At 36.0% G+C, this 18,502-nt stretch overlaps 1 protein-coding gene across 1 annotated transcript in view; it reads right to left on the bottom strand.

Moving 5' to 3' along the window:
* Positions 1-2,611: 2,611 nt before the first annotated feature.
* Positions 2,612-18,502, bottom strand: part of LOC109043601 (insulin-like peptide receptor) — a 131,893-nt gene continuing 116,002 nt past the window's right edge. Inside the window, exons 16-24 of the mRNA XM_072301372.1 lie at positions 16,107-16,286; positions 15,136-15,287; positions 14,623-14,778; positions 13,788-13,941; positions 12,781-12,988; positions 11,893-12,127; positions 11,357-11,531; positions 10,045-10,181; positions 2,612-9,684 (exon numbers count right to left, since the gene is read on the bottom strand). Coding sequence (XP_072157473.1) covers positions 8,998-9,684; positions 10,045-10,181; positions 11,357-11,531; positions 11,893-12,127; positions 12,781-12,988; positions 13,788-13,941; positions 14,623-14,778; positions 15,136-15,287; positions 16,107-16,286 — 2,084 coding nt within the window. The 3' untranslated portion in view covers positions 2,612-8,997. The remainder of the gene's footprint in view (positions 9,685-10,044; positions 10,182-11,356; positions 11,532-11,892; positions 12,128-12,780; positions 12,989-13,787; positions 13,942-14,622; positions 14,779-15,135; positions 15,288-16,106; positions 16,287-18,502) is intronic.

The following is an 18,502-nucleotide window of genomic DNA, read 5'->3' as shown; positions in this document are numbered from 1 at the left end:
GATGTTAAAGTAAAAAGTGAAAAATTAAAACTTGAACTCTAGTGGCTGAGAGCTACCAAGTAACTATTTAAAAAAGTGATTTGAAAGCGGTTTGATTCATTTTCTGCCTGTTACATTTGCCCCGAACAATTTTAGCTATGAACTCGGATAATTTAATTTTTTCATCCAATTGGATATATTATAGTTCTTTTTGACATATTTCTGGGTGTTCCTCCCGCGATAAAATTTGAATGACACCTCTAAACTTTTTGGTTCTATGGTCTTTCCATCTACACACAACAGGTCACTACTCAATTACAGTTTCGAGGGGTAAATCCAACGCCTTGCCATCCACGTGTCTGACCATACTTTTGGGAGCAGCAGGACTGCTAGTGATATTGTCTGAGCGAGTATAGTTACGATCGCAAACGAAACTGAATGATTTATTATCACCATCACTGCTACACTCACCATTAGTATTAGCGTGTCTGATACTGAAGCAAAATCTCTCAACGAGCTGATGAGTGACCTTGCAATGTCTTCCTTCAACGAAATACCACCCGTTTGGCGATTAGTGGTGTACTTTATGGGATGATGACAAATTATAATTTGCCCCGAAATTTACCACAAGAAGCAACTACTCTTTGAAAACACTAAGGAAGTGCATCAAAAGAGAACTGGCCCCTGAATACTATTGCCATATTACTTGGGATTGAGTAAAGTCTTAGACCTCGTCCACACAAGCGCAGTTTGCAGAACTTCAGGCGAACTTGTTCCTAAAATTTATTATTTCTCAGCCATAATTTATTCCACAAAACCCGAGTTTGTGGGAATTCGCCCAAAAGTTCGGCTAACTGCGCTCGTGAAAGTTCACTTCCATCTTTTTCTTCAGATCTGGATCCTTTGCGCAGAATTTATCTTGCGGTAAGCATTGATAGTATGCCTGTCCACGGTATGGAAGTATGGCCGATCTTCCTCTATAAATAACCATCACAGAGAGAACCCTTAGGAGACAAGTCTCTGCTCATTCAGGATCTGATTGATGCATCTGTACTGCGAATGCATACAATAAAGTGTACAAGGTCTATTCAATTAGAAACAGGATTTTGGTGATAACCAACCCACGGAATTAGACTTTCTTGAACTTTCCTAAAAGCTGGCAACATCCGAAAGAACGTAAGGTCCACAAATTGGAAAAATTTAAACTAGCTTTTTTTGTACATGGTTTGGAGTGAGGCAACCTCACGAGTGTCCTGCGATTCTTCAGGGATTCCTGACAAAAAGTAATCACTTGCTCACTGTCATGGTTTTTACGAGCTAATTCAAATAAAAATTGTCTCTTGTTGTTAGTTTAAGATTAATTACCCATAATTTTGTTGCCATTGACTTACCTCTTTCGAAGCAATCCCCACCGACATCAATGCTTTTTCACCAATCCTGTTTCAATAGCAAACAAATTCGTTTTGAACTCCTTTGGATGGATTGCACGGCTTTATGAAATGATTTTCCTTAATCTCAGAGATTGTGTCAAATATTAGACCATTTTCTTGTTTTCAAAATTCGGATCAGTGTTAAAATGTCTGCAAGTTTAAATAACAGTAGAGATTAGGGAAAATTATTTCATGAAGCTGCGTGCGATTTACCCAAAGGAGTTCAAAACGAATTTGTTGGTAATTGAAATCGGATTGTTAAAAAAACATTGATGTCAGTGGGGATTGTTTCGAAGGAGGTAAGTCAAGGGCAACAAAATTATGGGTGATTAATCCTTAGAAACAATTTTAATTTGAGATAGCTCCCAAAAACAATGACTGTGAGCGAATGATTACTTTTTGGCAGGAATCCCTAAAAACCGCAGAATACTTGTGAGGTTGCCTTACTCCGAACCGTGTCCAAAAAAGCTAATTTAAAGTTTTCAATTTTTTGAATGTCACCAGCTTTCAGGATAGTCCAAGAAAGTTTGTTTCGGACATATACAGTGGGCTAGTTATCACCAAAATCCGTCTTTTAATTGAATCAGTGAGAATGAAAACACACCAACTCGGTATCTCGAAAATGCTTAAGTTTCATTAAAGAAAGTCAATTTTCATGATAGTCATTGATGATAGCGCATCTGTTCCAACTTGGACCTTTTAAGTGTCCTTGACTGCTTGTGTTTCGGTACCAAAAATCTGCCTTTGACTAACTTCTCCACTTACTGTGCAGTTTTGTGTGTGTCTTGATTATTTTCATTTTTTCGAGTTGGTGTGTTTTCTTTCTCACCAATTCAATTGAACAGATCTCATATCTTCATCTATGTGCTTCAAAATTTCACCCAAATATACTTAAACTCAACTAAAAAATTTCAGTACTTAGGCGTCTGCTTTCCTCAATTAAAGGTGGTCTGAGGGATTTCTAGGATATGGCTGGTTCTGTGTTAATTTTTTCAACCTCACACTAGAATTTATTTAATTCCAGATCAGACTTCAAACATAGATATGATTTCTCCATTTTGATTCAGTAAAAATAGTAAAGTCTAATTGATGAATAAATCAGTTGATCAACAAATTAATTGATTGTTTCAAAGGTCGTACACTTTTGTGTTCGAGCTCATTCAGGAGGTTCGCTTAGGATTGCAATGAATACAACAAAAATATAAGGATGTACAGGGTAAAAGTAATGATAATTTTAATAATAAATAATTAGATAAACACATTAGAAACGTAGCATTTCCGTAAAGGAGAAATAGAAAGCTCATCAAGATAGCATATTCAGGTACATTGGTCATTGAAACTAGGGATGCGCTCACATGTTGAGCCACTTAAGGGCAGTAAATACAAACATTGACTTTCAATGTCAAATATCTAATCATGAAAAATGAATACATAATGTGAGAACCAAAATCATTTTTGATGGAGGTCAAACTCAAGCATACATCATGCTGGATGATAATAACTTAATCAACTCACGGTTTTCTTCAATCGTTCAGACAGAATGCGGGAAACGCAATTAAGTAAAATGATCAGATTGATAACACTCTTAGATGTAAACTTAACTCGAGTGGGTGATTGATGATCGGTTATGAATTTGGAAGGTTGATTCAAAGTCAGCATGATCTATTAATTTAAGAATCTACTTTTGAATATTTTTAAAACCTCAATTTTTAGAATTGCTGAACTGTCCTATTTTGATCGTACTTAAAATATGTATAATTTACACTGCGATTAGTTGCCTTAGTTTGGCTGAACATGTGAATGCCCTAATTTAAGTGGCCAAAAGCCAGAGTTGACTCGTCGGGAAAAATCTTTGGATATTTTGAATAAACTTAAAAAAACAACAATTTTTATGAGAGGAGGTGGGTTCATGGAAGGAAGCTGCATTTCAAAGTAAAATTGCAAAAAACTGTCGGTTTTTTCTTCTTTTTTTTAATAACAGGAAAAACTTTTCAAACAAAGCCAGATCATACGACAGTAGTTTAAGCGTGTGTTCACCAAACTGATCCCAACTATTCTTTATTCTAGAGATGGATAAGAATTTCCCCCAAATCAATATCGGGAGATCAATCACGGATATTTTTATCAAAGGGTTACCAACACAATCTGAACACAGCTGGCATTAAAGAGGGGGGACTTCCCTCATTGATAGGTTGATAGGTAGACCAATATCAATGTAAATTGCCTAGAATTGATATTGATTCCTGAGAAAAAGAAGAGAGGCGGAATGGGTAGGGTGAACTGACGGTCTCTCTTACTTGGTGTTTACATATTTAATAAAATTATACCGCTTTAGTGAGTTCTGGGACTATAATCCATTGGTAAAAATTCTCTTGCTTGATCTCCCTAACATTGGGGAAACACCAATTAATATCTGGGGGGAAAAGAATGGTTGGGATGGATGGGGTGAATGGACGCTTTTACTACTCTCTATACCGTTAATACAAGAAGGGGTCAAATCTATGATGAATATAGGTTAGGAAACCTTTCATGAGACTTTGATTTTAGGGACCAATAAATGTATCATTGCCTTCGATTGAAATAAAGTGAAATTGATGCGCCCTAATTGGAAAAGCGGAATAACAGTTCAATAATAGTTAGTTTAATAGTTCGAGAAAACTATGAGTACTTTTTTTCATTAGTCATTTTAAATTAAAGGACTCTCCGAGGTGTAAATCTTAGTCGTTTTCAGCCTGTTAAAGAAAGAGAGTATTTCATCTAGCGATGCATACCTTTCCTTTACGATGCAGTGAAAAATCCCTTCAAAGACCAAAGAAAGGATTTGCCAAAGTAAAATAATCAAGAATCATTCGGTGCAGTTTTGACTCGAGATAAATTTTTTCAAATGAAATATGAAGATATAATTGCTAGAGCCATTGACTGGATTATCAAATGAACGTATCAGAATGAAACAGAGATGAACGATGAGCTTGTTACAGGTTCAGATTAGGCCCATTAACAAGCGTATGATAAAAAGAGAAACTATTGATTTTGACTCAAACCAATAATTTGAACAGAGCAAAAAATTTTGGTCCGGTAAAGATCACACCGAATATTTTTCAATTCAAAACAAAATATGCTTGAAGTGAATCCAAGCATTCTATTCGTGGACACTGAAATCTTTCCTGTCTTTGACTCGTAGTTGTACTCTTTTGGATTGTTTCCAAAAAATCAAATCCTGGAAGAGGATGCAGAGGTAGATTTTGCGTCAGGTAAGTTGGCAGTTGTTTATTCTCGACTGTCACACGTAGTGGACAAATTCATCCTAATACCTCCCCAGAGAGAGGTATTGGTTTTCGGTATCGCACAATGTCAGCGCAGTCGCTTGCAAACAGAAAGTGAACAACTGCCAACTTATCTGACATGAGTTCTACATGATTTCATGGATTAATCAAATAGCAGAGCTGTAATCAGCTGTGCTTTAGTTGTCATTCTCTATACCTGAATTTTGATGCATTTGGAAAATATACTCTTCAGATAAAAATCTACTTGAGGGGATAATGAAAAAATAAAAAATAAATAAATAAGTAAAACTCAAAAAGCATAATGAATTGTAACAGGTTTGGTAAATATCAAAAGAATGCCTGGATCCGAGTAAGAAGAACAAATCTATAATATCATTTTTGGATGAAAATTGGGTAATAATGACTAAACTTGATGTGCCATTCAAGAAATTTGACTGGCTCACTTTGTTTCATTAGTTCGGAATCATGAGATACGTAGCAGCAATTACTTAGACATTTGCTCTGACTTTTTGACAAATGCCGAAACCAAGCTGGAATTTTTTAGTTCAAAGCTAAGGTAAGGGAGAAGCTCAGTTTTTCATTCTTGGCTTAATATCAATTATTTGATTGAGGTTGGTTAATCTTTGATTATGGTTAAAAAGATAGTTATAGGATAAGGCACCATAGTGAAATTTCGGACTAACAAGATGTGAAATTTCCATTAATTAATTGAATTTTACTAATCTCAGTCCAAAAGGTAGTAGAATGTGTCTTCATCATTCAGAAAAAATAAAAAAAACTCAAAAGAGGCTATATGAGGATATCCTTTCCTACTCTGATTATCAAAGCTAGCCTTTCAAGCAATTTGCAATTTTGATATCAGTTCAATTTTTTGTACAAGGAGACAGACTTGGATTCACTTGAACTTGTAGAGAAAATAAAATGAAAAATTTATAAGAGATGGTTTTAAAAAGTTCCAAATCGAAAACTGAAAGAATCAGGATTCAAAACGACTAGATTAGGTATACATTTTCGGTCGAGAGACCAAACTGGCTATGTTGAAGTTCGGGGGTGCTCAACTCTGGTTCTGGCAATTAGTTAATTCATCATTGAAAAAATCTATTCAATACAATGATTTTCGATTAGGTCTAAGAAACAAATATTAAAAAAAAGTATGGGGATGAAGAAATTAACACAAAAAGGAATTTTGAAGAGGAAGATGATTAGATTCATTCCTAATAGGTTAAGTTACGCAATAATAACAAAAACTTATGAAAATATTTGGAAAATATGAGGAATCTCCTGTACAAAATAAATAAATAAACAATACAAAATGTACAGGGCTACCCACATTTAAGCAGCAAGTTACAAACAAATGTACTAATACAAGTAACGATATACAACTTTTGATGATGTGATCAAACTCCAAACGCGATTCCTTCAGCAATCATCCGTACAGCAATGACTAATGTCAAAAATTGCGTGTTTCAGATTGCGACATTGTAAGTCTCCAATCATGTTTTAGTTTTTTAAAGGAAAACTAGGCAACAGTTTCTTGTAAATTTTCTTCTTGTATTCTTAGAAGAACCACAAATTTTGAAGGAAGCATTTTGATCAGTACACCTTGAAGAAAATAAAACATAAGTGGAGATTTTTGACTTTTTTACATTCAGCCATCGATAAATTCTTTTTTCTGTCAACGTATAGCTGATAATGGAACTTTGACTTTGCAGAAAATCTCCTACAAGATTCAATTACGCAATCATTTTCTTTATTTTTTGATTACTAAATTGGCCGTTTAATGAAAAAAGAATACTGGACCTTTAATGAGTGAAAGAAGGAATACAATACCAAAGAATACATTTGGAAGAAGAGGCTGACTGCAAAAACAAGAGATTAACACAAACAACAGCTTCTTTCTGCTGCTCTCAAAAAAAATTAAAAAAATTGAACCTGCTCTAATTACCCTTCCTGCGTACAGTCTTTCATACAAGTTGACCCTGAGAGCCAATTCAAGCAAGTGGGGCAGTTAGAGCAAGGCTAATCTATGATATACTCAAATTCAGAGCAACAGCAAGAACCTGGTTCTTAGTTCCTAAATACAGGTGACTCAAATGATCAAGATAGGGTGCAATTCAATTCGCATTAAGCCTAAAATCCTGTGAGTTAACATTAACACATTAGCTGTACACATACACACACACACACACAAAATGCCTGGGTCATCTCAGATTTCATTGGATCATTCAGTATTTGCAAAATTCTAGAGAAAAAAAGAAAAAATACACATTGAATCATGTTGATGCTTGGTATTTTTAATTTGTACAAACAGCAGCTGACAAATCATACATTATAGGTCTAAAACATCAAAATTTAGAAAAACCTTCCATGATCAGTTTCTACTTGTTTAATTCTGATGCAATCGGACGAACTTGGAGAGTACTCAATAAGATATTTAAAGCCAAAATGAATTTAAATGAGTCCGTGTAATTCCATAAAGTCCAACCACCCATAGCGCCTACAAATTTTTTCTTTTACTATTATATTTAAGTGTAGGTAATAATCCGGAGAGCAAGATGGTTAATGCTGCATAGCTCTTAAATGGTTAGACGTTAAATTGCACGATTTTCTTTGATACAGTGATTGTTCTTAGAATTCGGATACCCTGAAGCGAACAATGCTCTTATGTTAAACCATACTTCGGATACGTGTAATGATCCTTTCATGAGAGACTGTATTTGGGTATTGATATTTCACTTGTCCTGATCAAGGTGTCTATAGAGTTGGCAGGAAACAATTTCTTGACTTTCTACCTGCTGATATTTGCACATACAAAAATTGCACTTTAACAAATCAAAAAACAAAAAAGACAAACCGCAAGGCTGAGTCCTAAGCTTTTCTTGAACAAAGACACAAATCACCCTTCAAAATAAATTGAAAACGTTAAAAATAGGTACATGATCAAGATATCAACAGTCACTTAAAACGTAATGTTTTGAATAAATTATCATTCCATGCATTACATTTCTGCTTCAACATTTGATGAGGGCCTTGGTCTTAGCACTCAACCTTCCAGTTAAATTTTTTTGTTGATCTTGGATGGTGCATTAAATGACTTTGATTGTTAAACCACACAACAAAAAGGAAATTCAACAATCAAAGTCGTAATCAACCAATCGACAAGTGCAAAATTATTGCAGTCATTAGTTAACCGCTTATGGTCACAAAGCACAAAGAGGAGAAGTAGCATTTTCTTTGTTTGAATATTATAAAGTTTGGTCTATTGATTAGAAACTATGATGCCAAATTTATATTTTCAAGACATCCAACTGTATGAACAAGGCAATCTTGAGTTTAGGCCTCAATAAGATGCTCTAGATTTTAAAATGCAACGGAAGATTTGCACATTGGAACTGATTGTAAGACTCAAGACAACGATCTCCTGACTTATCTTAACAGTTGGCCGATTAAATCAACGCTAGCTCTACTCGTCTTGTTATGATGTGAAATCTAAATTAGCATAGAATTAGTAGCGTCAGTGTAAAATTAGATTTATCAGTGAAGATGGAACTTCAATCAACAGCAAATACATTAATGTTTACATTTAATTATGAAGTTAATGAGCTTAAACTTTATCTTGAAATCTCAGGCGCACTTAACAATACTTTCATGACCTTTTTGAGTACACCAAACTTTAACACTCTTGAATTTTGCACTCTATCAAATGAATTAGTGATATAAGCTTGCTTCCAGGTGGCATATTCGTGAGAGTTGAACAAAAATTCTAGAAAATTCACCTTGAGTATTGATTGCAGTTTGACTGCTTGAAATATTCATCGATACAGTTGCTTATGTTACGATAGATACGTGAATTCACTCCTACATTTATTTCATTAAATATGTTTCAAATACAATTTCATAGTAAAAATTCAATTAGATACTTTGGGAGCAGTAAAAAAATACAAAGACCTCAGGTTTGAGACCGACCGTATATACATTACAGGGGAAAATTGAGCTAAAAATGTACAAGAGTAAAAACTCAGAAAAATTACACATTTACAAAATTTGATACACTATAAAATATTTGTACAGATAGAAAAATTAAATAAAATCAAACTTAAAAATAAACTTTTATAAAAAATCTGATGACAATTTCACTAAACTATTAGCGCAAGAACACAGGGATGCCGTGGTTGATCATCAGTTCCTGCGTTCTGCGAGCATCGTCCGATTTGCATTTAAAATTAAAACAATTACAGCTTAGCATATAAAATTAACTCATTTATTAAGCGTAGATTAATAAGGAACCAAAAACAAATTTCGTATCAACACTTGGTAGTCTGCGTGGCGTTTTTGGTGGAACTTTTCGTGTTGCCATTTTGGCGGGCAAAGATGCATCCATTTGAGGTTGGTGTTGTGCTACCATTGCTCTTGCCTCTTGCCTTATTCATTATCCTTGCACTGCTACCTGCCAGACTGTGCTGTTCCAACGCAGTCGCCGTTGAATCACCAATTCCGTCAAACGCACCTTCAAAAACACCTTCGTCAACTCCTTCATCAACGTCTTCATCGATCGGCTCTGGATGCGGAATTGGCTCCGTTTTATCTTCAATAACAACACGTACTTGCGTCTTTTCAAACTGCGGCGGTGGCGCCGTATCTTCATCGTCCGATGTCAGGGAGAAGTCTTCTATACTCCGCGATATACGCAAAGGAGTACTGCTTTCATTCTTATCCTCAAAAGGGCAACTTTCATTGGCATCCTGATTACTGATATTGAAACTCTTTCGTAGCTCATTGGCGTCATCACTGTGGTAGAAAGAGAGTTTTGAGAAGTCATCATCGATGTCCGGCAGGAGGATCTTCACAAGCTCCATGAAGGATGGGCGGATACTTGGCTTATACTGCCAGCATAACCGCATTATTTCATACAGCTTGTCTGGACAGTTGTCTGGCCGTTCCATGATCCCTCCATCGCGAACATAACGAAGTACTTGATCGTTGGATAAACCCTAGTAAGAAAATAATGCAAAATTAGATCAACAGAGATACTAAAGTCATTTCTATCATTAGCAGCCAAAATGTTTTTTGGAGTAGCAAAATTTTATCAACTGTTTTACATTCTTCTCCATAGAATTCGAACTCTTTTCTAATCTCATGAGAGTTTTATCCATTAAAATAAAAAGTCAAGCATTTCCGTTGCCAAGATCTGTAATAATTATCACAAGCATTCATTCATGGACAGCACACCTCTAATGTAGTGTGTATCAAGGTTACAATAATAATCTCCGCTAGACACAATAATTTCAAATTACATAGACTACAAAGTAGGAGGGATCACATGAGATAATAATGCACAAAATAAGGTTTACCTGATAAGGCTGAGATGCAAGAGTGGCCATCTCCCACAAAACAACTCCGTAGCTCCATACGTCGGACTGGCTGGTAAAGACACCATCCTTCAAACTTTCTGGCGCCATCCAACGGACTGGTAACAAACCTTTCGTGCCTGGTAAAATAAGAAAATATGTTGTGACAATAGATGCGTGCGAGTTCCAGACCAGAAAAATGTTCATGGTTTCAAAATTGGCTATAGTTAATTACAGGATAGAAATAATCTCGGAAAGTAGACGGAACAATCTGATATCTACTTCACTGAAAAAGAGCTTTCTCAGCTGAAAAAGAGGCTCTGTAGTCATTGCCGAACAGTCGTAACTTCTCTCAAATCTGAGTCCCAAATACAATTTGACACCAAATTAGATGAGATAGTTCTGACATATTGATAGTAGTAACTTCTCTACCTCATCAATGGACAATTTGAGCAAGACGTTTTCACTTTCTCATCTGAAAAGTGCTCAAGGAGCCGAGTTCACATTATTGGTTGCAATTTTCTTCTGATATGGGAAATGGGAGGAAAAGAGATTTTAAAGTGAGAAAGTTTACCACCATAACTAAAGTTACCATCGACATCATATGGCAGCATTAATTCTATGAGATTCGGTCATCCTACGATAATTCCTCTCATAATCGATCTGTTTAGAAACTAGGGATATTCTTGCACTCAGTTTACACAGTAGTTTCTAGTTATAAATGAAATTTACTGCATTTCAAACACCAACAAATGAGCAACTAAATAAGGTCTAACCTAGCAGAAAATTTCACATATGTATTACCTCTTCAAAAATTTAAACAGAAAATGAGTCACACAACGAGAGAAGTTTGAGAATCAAGTCCTAAACGAGATATTAACAAGTATCTTTAACACAGATCATCGTTAGATCCTACAAATAATGTCACATGCGTTTTTGCCATTAGACCAATGTTAATTGTAAACACCTGTATCTTATGTAGAAATTGATTTTCTGACTCCTCGTAGTGTGATTAGTATTACTTGTGAAGTTTTGAAGACGTAATATGTTACGTAATGCTTTGACTCACACACCTTGTCTAATGGCTCATTCTCCACTGAAAATTGCAGAATAAACCATTAATTTTCCAAACTGAATCTGAAGCTGAATGTAAAACTTCATAACATGTTTCTATCAGGCCCCCACAACTTCAGTAGCTTCCAATGTCCATACATTCGGCTCAAACCATGAGAGTTAGATCCTTTCGGTATTGAGGAAGCCATGAAAAAAGTAGGAGAAATAATTTTAACTTTCAAAAAATAAAAAAAAATGTTACCTTTTCTGTAGTAGTCAGTCTCGTATATTTCTCTTGTCATTCCAAAATCTCCTATTTTCACCGTCAAGTCTTCAGCTACCATACAGTTACGGGCTGCCAGATCACGGTGGACGAATCTTTTAGCTGCAAGAAAAGCCATTCCGTCTGCTATTTCGGCGGCCATACGTAGAGTTCGCTGTAAATCAAATAGAAGGTAAGTAAATAATCAATGATACACAGCGTTTGAATTTCTGCTTGGGGTGATAACATGGACTAAACAGTTATAAACTGATGCGAAATTAACTATATTCTCAGACACTGATCTAATAGGGGACTTACGATTGCAGTTTTCCTCTCAAATAAAACTGATGTTAGTTGCTAACCCTGAATCTTTGCTAAGGGATCGAGAAAGTGAATCCTATTGTTATACATGTGTGCCACTCAATTTTTCCTTAAGCTTCTGCCTAGCACCATTGAAATATCTTTAAAATTCAATAAAACATGATAAAATAAAAAATTAAATCTAGTTTCACATCCAAGTCTGACTTTGCCCTCACCTTTAGAGTAGGAGGATGTTTCCCGTGGTCAGGGCCAGGGACCGGCGTCATGAGGCTGTTCTGCGATAATAGAGTTGAGCTGGCAGTGGATCTCAGGTCCTTTGAGTCGGCCGGGCGGTGAGAGCGGAGGTACGTTTTCAGGTCTCCATTGCGCATCAGTTCCATGACTACAAGAGTCGGATGTCCAGAGGTGACAACTCCTAGCAATCTCACGACATGGTGGGTGTTGAAAGCTCTGAAATGACAGATGAGAGCCAATCAGACAAAAAGAAACTCTAATGCAGATAATATAATTTAATTTGGTAAAATCATAAAGAGGAGAGGTTAAAATACAAAGATCGGGGGGCAAATGCATTCATGATGGGAAAGACTTTTTACGATTTAGTTTGATGATATCATAAAGACAAAAGGTTAAAATACTAAAATTAGGGGGCAAATACAAATGGACCTATTTCTGCCAAACGGAACTGTGTGCATTAAGACATAGGCCCGGAGACTCATTAGAATATATGCATAACAGGACTCATGTCATATTGCAAACAGTTCTGTTTGACAGAAATACGTTCAGATAAGAATAAAAAACTTAAATTTAAAAGACTACCTCAGCGATAGATAGAATTTTAGATTTATGAATACTTAGCGGCTTTACGTTGGAATTTTTACAGCTCCAATTTTTCTATTCATGCACGAGTTTGCTTTCAGTTTTAGAGGTGCTTTTTTCTGTGACTTGAGTAAACTGACAGAGAGATGAAACATGCTTATTAAATTCTGGACTCAGAGCACAAAGCACTTTAAATTCGCAGTCATAAACTAACATGGGATAATTTTTCAGATAAGGAGATAGTTTCCTTCTTTGAAGATAATAATGTTAGTGAACATTGCACTTACTTCATTACAGATGCTTCGTTCAAGAATTCGTGCCGATCTCTACCATTCGCAAATTCGTTGACAGTTTTCACAGCGCAGGGTTTCACAGGCTCATTGGGTACAATGTCTCTGGCAATACCCTCGTAGACCATACCAAAAGAACCTTGTCCCAGCTCACGGAGAATTTCGATGTTTTCACGAGGGACTTCCCACTCATCAGCAATGTAAACTACAACAAAGAGCACAAAGTCATGAACATATTGTATCAACTTCAGTCTTCCCACACAATAAGGGTGAATTAGAAGAATGATTGGAATTCTTTCAAAAAATAGAGGGTATTTTCTTTTAAACAAACCAGGCTAAATGTTAAAATGATCGCACATAAGCCGTTTTAAGTAAAGAAGTCAATCTAACCATATCATCTGAATTAAACAGGATATTGAGACATGGATCATCAGATTGAGAAGTCAGATATCATTGAGATACAACATAGTCTTTGGGTCTGAAGATGTAAGGAAGACGCCGATTGTTTAGAAATTCTGGCTTTTATGACCTTTGAGACATCTGAGTATGACACAATGTGTGGAGTGAGCTTGTTGGTGGGCTTAGCTCAACTGTGATCGACTGATCATTGTAAAACTGATTCAAGGGGCTTAACATAGTTGAATCACCTATTTTGAACACAAAAGGACTTTCAAGACTGAAAAATGAGTTTGAAACTAAATGAACCAAAGCTTTCAAAAATGAGAAATGAGGACTGGAGAATACTACAAGGAAGTATAGAGATCTGCTTTGTTTGTTCAATTAAATAAATGAATCGATAAAAGATTAAGCCTTCTTGGATTCAAAAATATTTTAATGAGTAATTTTAACGCAAAGAAATTGTTCGCTGAAGAGTTATCTCAGAAAGTTCTCTCCTCAGATTTTTCATCACTTTGGAACTTTGAAAGCGATAGAATTTTCAAGTGATAAGTAAATCAAGTCATAAATATATGTAAAAATTGAAGAGAAGGGTGAGTTTCCCTTACCAGTGGGGACGTATTCTGGATTGACGGAGGCAATTAATTTACTGTTGGGGAAGTCATTGCCATACTTTCGTCGCAAACATAATCCGGTGCCAATGACTATTACTAAAACGCACAGTAAGCTGATTATGATGTTCATGAAAACACTACCAGTCTCCTGCAAAAGTAAAAAAAAAAATTAAATTACAATAAAAAAAAAATTATAAAACCAATATATTCTCCGAGTTCTGAAGTTTTCAGAGAGGAAGATTTCCAACTTTCTCCTCCTAACTTAAATCTCTTGTGAGTTTCTCATGTATTGGAAAAATTACCACAATATTGTCCAGTGGTATGAAATCTACGAACCTTTCATGGAAAATTGTTTATGATAATGCAAGTGACTATACATTCTATAACAATACCTATGAGCCTCATATCCATGGCCAAAGTACAAAATGACGTACCGCCATCGCAATGTTTCAAAATTTCTGCTCCTCATTTACTTTTTTGAGGAGAAACAAACCAAATTTACACCTTGAAATTTGTATAGAACCTTTTGCTAACAAAAGTGAAAAATCAAGAAAGTTTTCAAAAAATTATGTTGACTAGTTTTCTAAAGAAAAAATAAGGACAGGAAGACTGCAACATCCTTCAACCATATATGGTTTCACGCTTAGGCCATCAATATAGCTTCACATAAAACATTGAAAATTTACATACTAATAAAAAATGAGCTTATGCCTTTATAAGCAAACCTTGATGTAATTATTGCAATTCAAATTTTGCGTCTCTGTCAGCTGAAAATTGTTAACCCATTGCTCTTAAAGAAGGAAAAGAAAGGAGATTTGAAGATGGATACCTTTATGTTAATATTGATTTCCTCGGAGTATTTGCCAGGACCAAACAATGAATCTGCCCTTATACGCATGCTGTAATTACCAGGATACAACACGATCCTGACAGGTGAGGTTGAATTTTGAAAATCCTTCCTTGGTATACACTGTGTAATTTTTAGCTGTAAAAAAGTAAAATTAAAAGATCAATTTCCATTAAATTTACGTATGAAAAAGAATCATATATTTTTTCTCCACGGAGAGGGGGTGGGGGAAATACTGGATAGAAATTCTTGAGTTTTTGTTTCTCTTTCCTGAAATTTCATTTCTTAAGGCAGCTGACATTCATGCAGTAACTTTATCTTTTCTTAGACTCTCTCTGAAATAGGGTGCTGCTGGCTTCCACAAGATTACGTGCAATAAACTGTGCAGAAAACAAAGGAAAAAAAGACTATTTTAGCGACAAAATATTTAAGGATCTACGATGGAGAGGATGCAAATATTTTGTGATGCATGGTTATAAACTTGGTAAAACTTACAGCCTCAACATCAGTTCTTCGGTATTCGACATGGTAGGACACAATAGCACCATTTGGCTCTGGAGGATCAGTCCAGTGCAGAAAGACAAATGTTTGACTTTTATTCGCTGGTTTAACTTCATACACAGGATTCCGCAGATCATCAGCAGAGGCTGAAATACAAAAACAACCTTGAATTAGCAACAGCAATTGAATTAAATGGTGTAATTAATATTTGTGAGAGAGACAGAAATAAATCAAAAGGACATGTCTTGCAGGGGTGCTATTCCTTTAGGGTTAACATCTGTTGTAACAAATGCCATCTTGCCCTTTTCAGGAACGGTTCTGGCCCTACAATCATCTTCTCTGAGATATTCTTGCTTTCTCACAAGAGATCTTCATGCTTGATCTCATAATGAACTTGTTCAGTGATGGTCAACTATTGCAATTTTCAAAAATAGGGAGTGCACTTATTTTGTGGAAAATTTTGTAGATTTTTTTGTGTAATTTTAACCCATGAAAAACGAGTCCAAACTCCCATTCGAACGCACATCATTAAGAAAACTAAGATAGCGTCTGAAAATATCCTTTTCACCATGGGTACTTATTTGACTGTGCAATAAATTGTCTATTATGGATTGCAGCAGAGGTCCTGCGCATGAGTCTAATTGAGTCTAGTCTACTGAGTAAAGACGGAGTAGTAATCTTCGATTGTAAACATAGCAATATAGAAAGAAATAATATAGAAAGCTTAGAATAGGAGTTGATCTTCTCCAGGGTCATCGTTGGGATTCAACCTGTACCTTGTGAAATAAAAGGGACACGATGAATCTGGAGGGAAGCTCTGTGATTGGTCCATTCTGATGGATGGGTCCATCTCCCCACTGATGACACCAATGATGTCAGTAATTTCATCAAATTCAGAACAACCCATTCGATTTGACGGGAGACTTCCCTTGAAAAGTAAGATGGGAGCAAAAATTTCAACTTACGCAGTCCAGCTGTTTTGACAGAAATCACAGCATCCATGCTGCAAAGAGAGCTGTTCAACTGATCATTTTCATCTTTTTCTCTGCAAGCTCTGATGTGAACATTATAATCAGTGTAGTGCTTCAGATTTCCAATTGTTAAAGATGTAGATTTGCCGGTTGAGTTGACCTTTTGGTGATACACTGAAATTCAAATAATATGGGTTGAGATTAAGGGACCGCAAAAATTGACTTTCAAAAATAAGAGTAGAAAAATGTAGAGGTAATTGAGGAGAGGCTGCATTACAATGCAGCCTGCCTGTAAAAATCTACAGATCTTTACATCAATGGCAAAAAAATTAGAGCTAAGAGCTTGTTTATGCTTCTTTGAGCTGGCTGTAAGTTCCCTTTTAAATTCTTACATCATCGTTTCAAATGAATCGGCTCGTGCGAAAACCGCTAATGTCCATTTTTTTCAATTTTGAGATTTTTGGGTTAAAATACTCTCGGAGGTTAGACACACTCATTAATGTGGTGAAAATGTTTGTTCCTTAGGTTTGAACCTCTTTTCAGGGGGGGCCGTGGTCCGAATCATGCGAAAACCGCTAATGTCCATCTTTCGTTATATGCCTCATTATACTGTACAACAAACCAAAATAAAAAAAAATGTCTCGTGGACAAAATTAGGTGATCTTTATGCATTTTAAGGCGCTGAATCCGAATATGACCTCCGTTTTTTTCCATCACCCTCCAATTTTCCGGAAAAGCCGATTTTACTCGGAAAAATGACCATTTTGGTGCATTTTCGGTGTTTTTCCGACTGCTATCCCCTGCATAATGTAGGTGAAATTTTTCGTAGCTACGAGATTCAATTATACCGATGTCTTTTTAACTGATGAGTCCGGAAATGACCTTAATTTTTCCCGTTCACCTCTCAGTTTTCCGGGAAAGCAACTTTATCCCGGGAAAATGAGCAAATCCGACGCATATTTGTCGTGCATGCAATGTATTTTTATAAATTTTCCTGGACCCGTGGTAGCATGTTACTCATGTATTTTGAGCTGCTAAATCTGAATATGACCTCGGTTTCTTTCTATCACACTTCAGATTTCCGGTAAAGCCGAGTTTTCCGAGCCTAAAATTGTGTATTGTAAAACCTTTGCCGGATCGAAGTGTATTCAAAATTTATTGTATGAATGTCTCCGACATGTGATACATCGGTTCCTTTGTATTTTGATCTGTTGAATTCAAATATGATCTCAGATTTTTCCGATCACCCATCATTTTTCCGGAAAAGTCGCTTTTCCTAGGAAAACGCTCTTTTCAGATATTTTTGCAATGATTTTTCTGCTCTAGGGAGTTTCAGAAATTTTCCGAGATCCTCTTTAGGTCTCTCTTGCTGTATTAAGAGGCACTGAACTTGAATTTGACCTTCACTCATCTTTGACAACCCCCCGTCTTCTAGAAGGGCCGATTTTTCCGGGCCTAAAGCTTTTCCGGACTGTTCCCACTTCTAGGGAAATTCAAAACATTTTCCGTATGTGTGATACATCGATTCTCATGTAATTTGGGCTGAAAACCCCGAATATGACCTTAGAAATTCGTTATAACCTACCGGAGAATTTCTGAAACTCCTTCGAGCACAAAAATCATCGCAAAAATATCTGAAAAGAGCGTTTTCCTAGGAAAAGCGACTTTTCCGGAAAAATGATGGGTGATCGGAAAAATCTGAGATCATATTTGAATTCAACAGATCAAAATACAAAGGAACCAATGTTTCACATATCGGAGACATTTATACAATGAATTTTGAATATACTTTGATCCGGCAAAGGTTTTACAATACACAATTTTAGGCTCGGAAAACTCGGCTTTACCGGAAATCTGAAGCGTGATAGAAAGAAACCGAGGTCATATTCAGATTTAGCAGCTCAAAATACATGAGTAACATGCTACCACGGGTCCAGGAAAATTTATAAAAATACATTGCATGCACGACAAATATGCGTCGGATTTGCTCATTTTCCCGGGATAAAGTTGCTTTCCCGGAAAACTGAGAGGTGAACGGGAAAAATTAAGGTCATTTCCGGACTCATCAGTTAAAAAGACATCGGTACAATTGAATCTCGTAGCTACGAAAAATTTCACCTACATTATGCAGGGGATAGCAGTCGGAAAAACACTGAAAATGCCCTAAAATGGTCATTTTTCCTAGTAAAATCGGCTTTTCCGGAAAATTTGAGGATAATGGGGAAAAACGGAGGTCCTAATCGGATTCAGCGCATCAAAATACGTAAGGGTAACTTTCTTTACCCGAAAGGCATACTGAAAAATATGCGTTTTCGATGATTTAGAACCGACCATGCACGAATCATGCGAAAACCGCTAATGTCCAGTTTATTGCTGGTCGTTTCGTGATG

The sequence above is a fragment of the Bemisia tabaci genome, chromosome 6 (assembly GCF_918797505.1).
Source record: "Bemisia tabaci chromosome 6, PGI_BMITA_v3".
In the NCBI taxonomy this organism is placed as follows: Eukaryota; Metazoa; Arthropoda; class Insecta; order Hemiptera; family Aleyrodidae; genus Bemisia; species Bemisia tabaci.
This window is presented reverse-complemented; position numbering and strand designations above follow the sequence as displayed.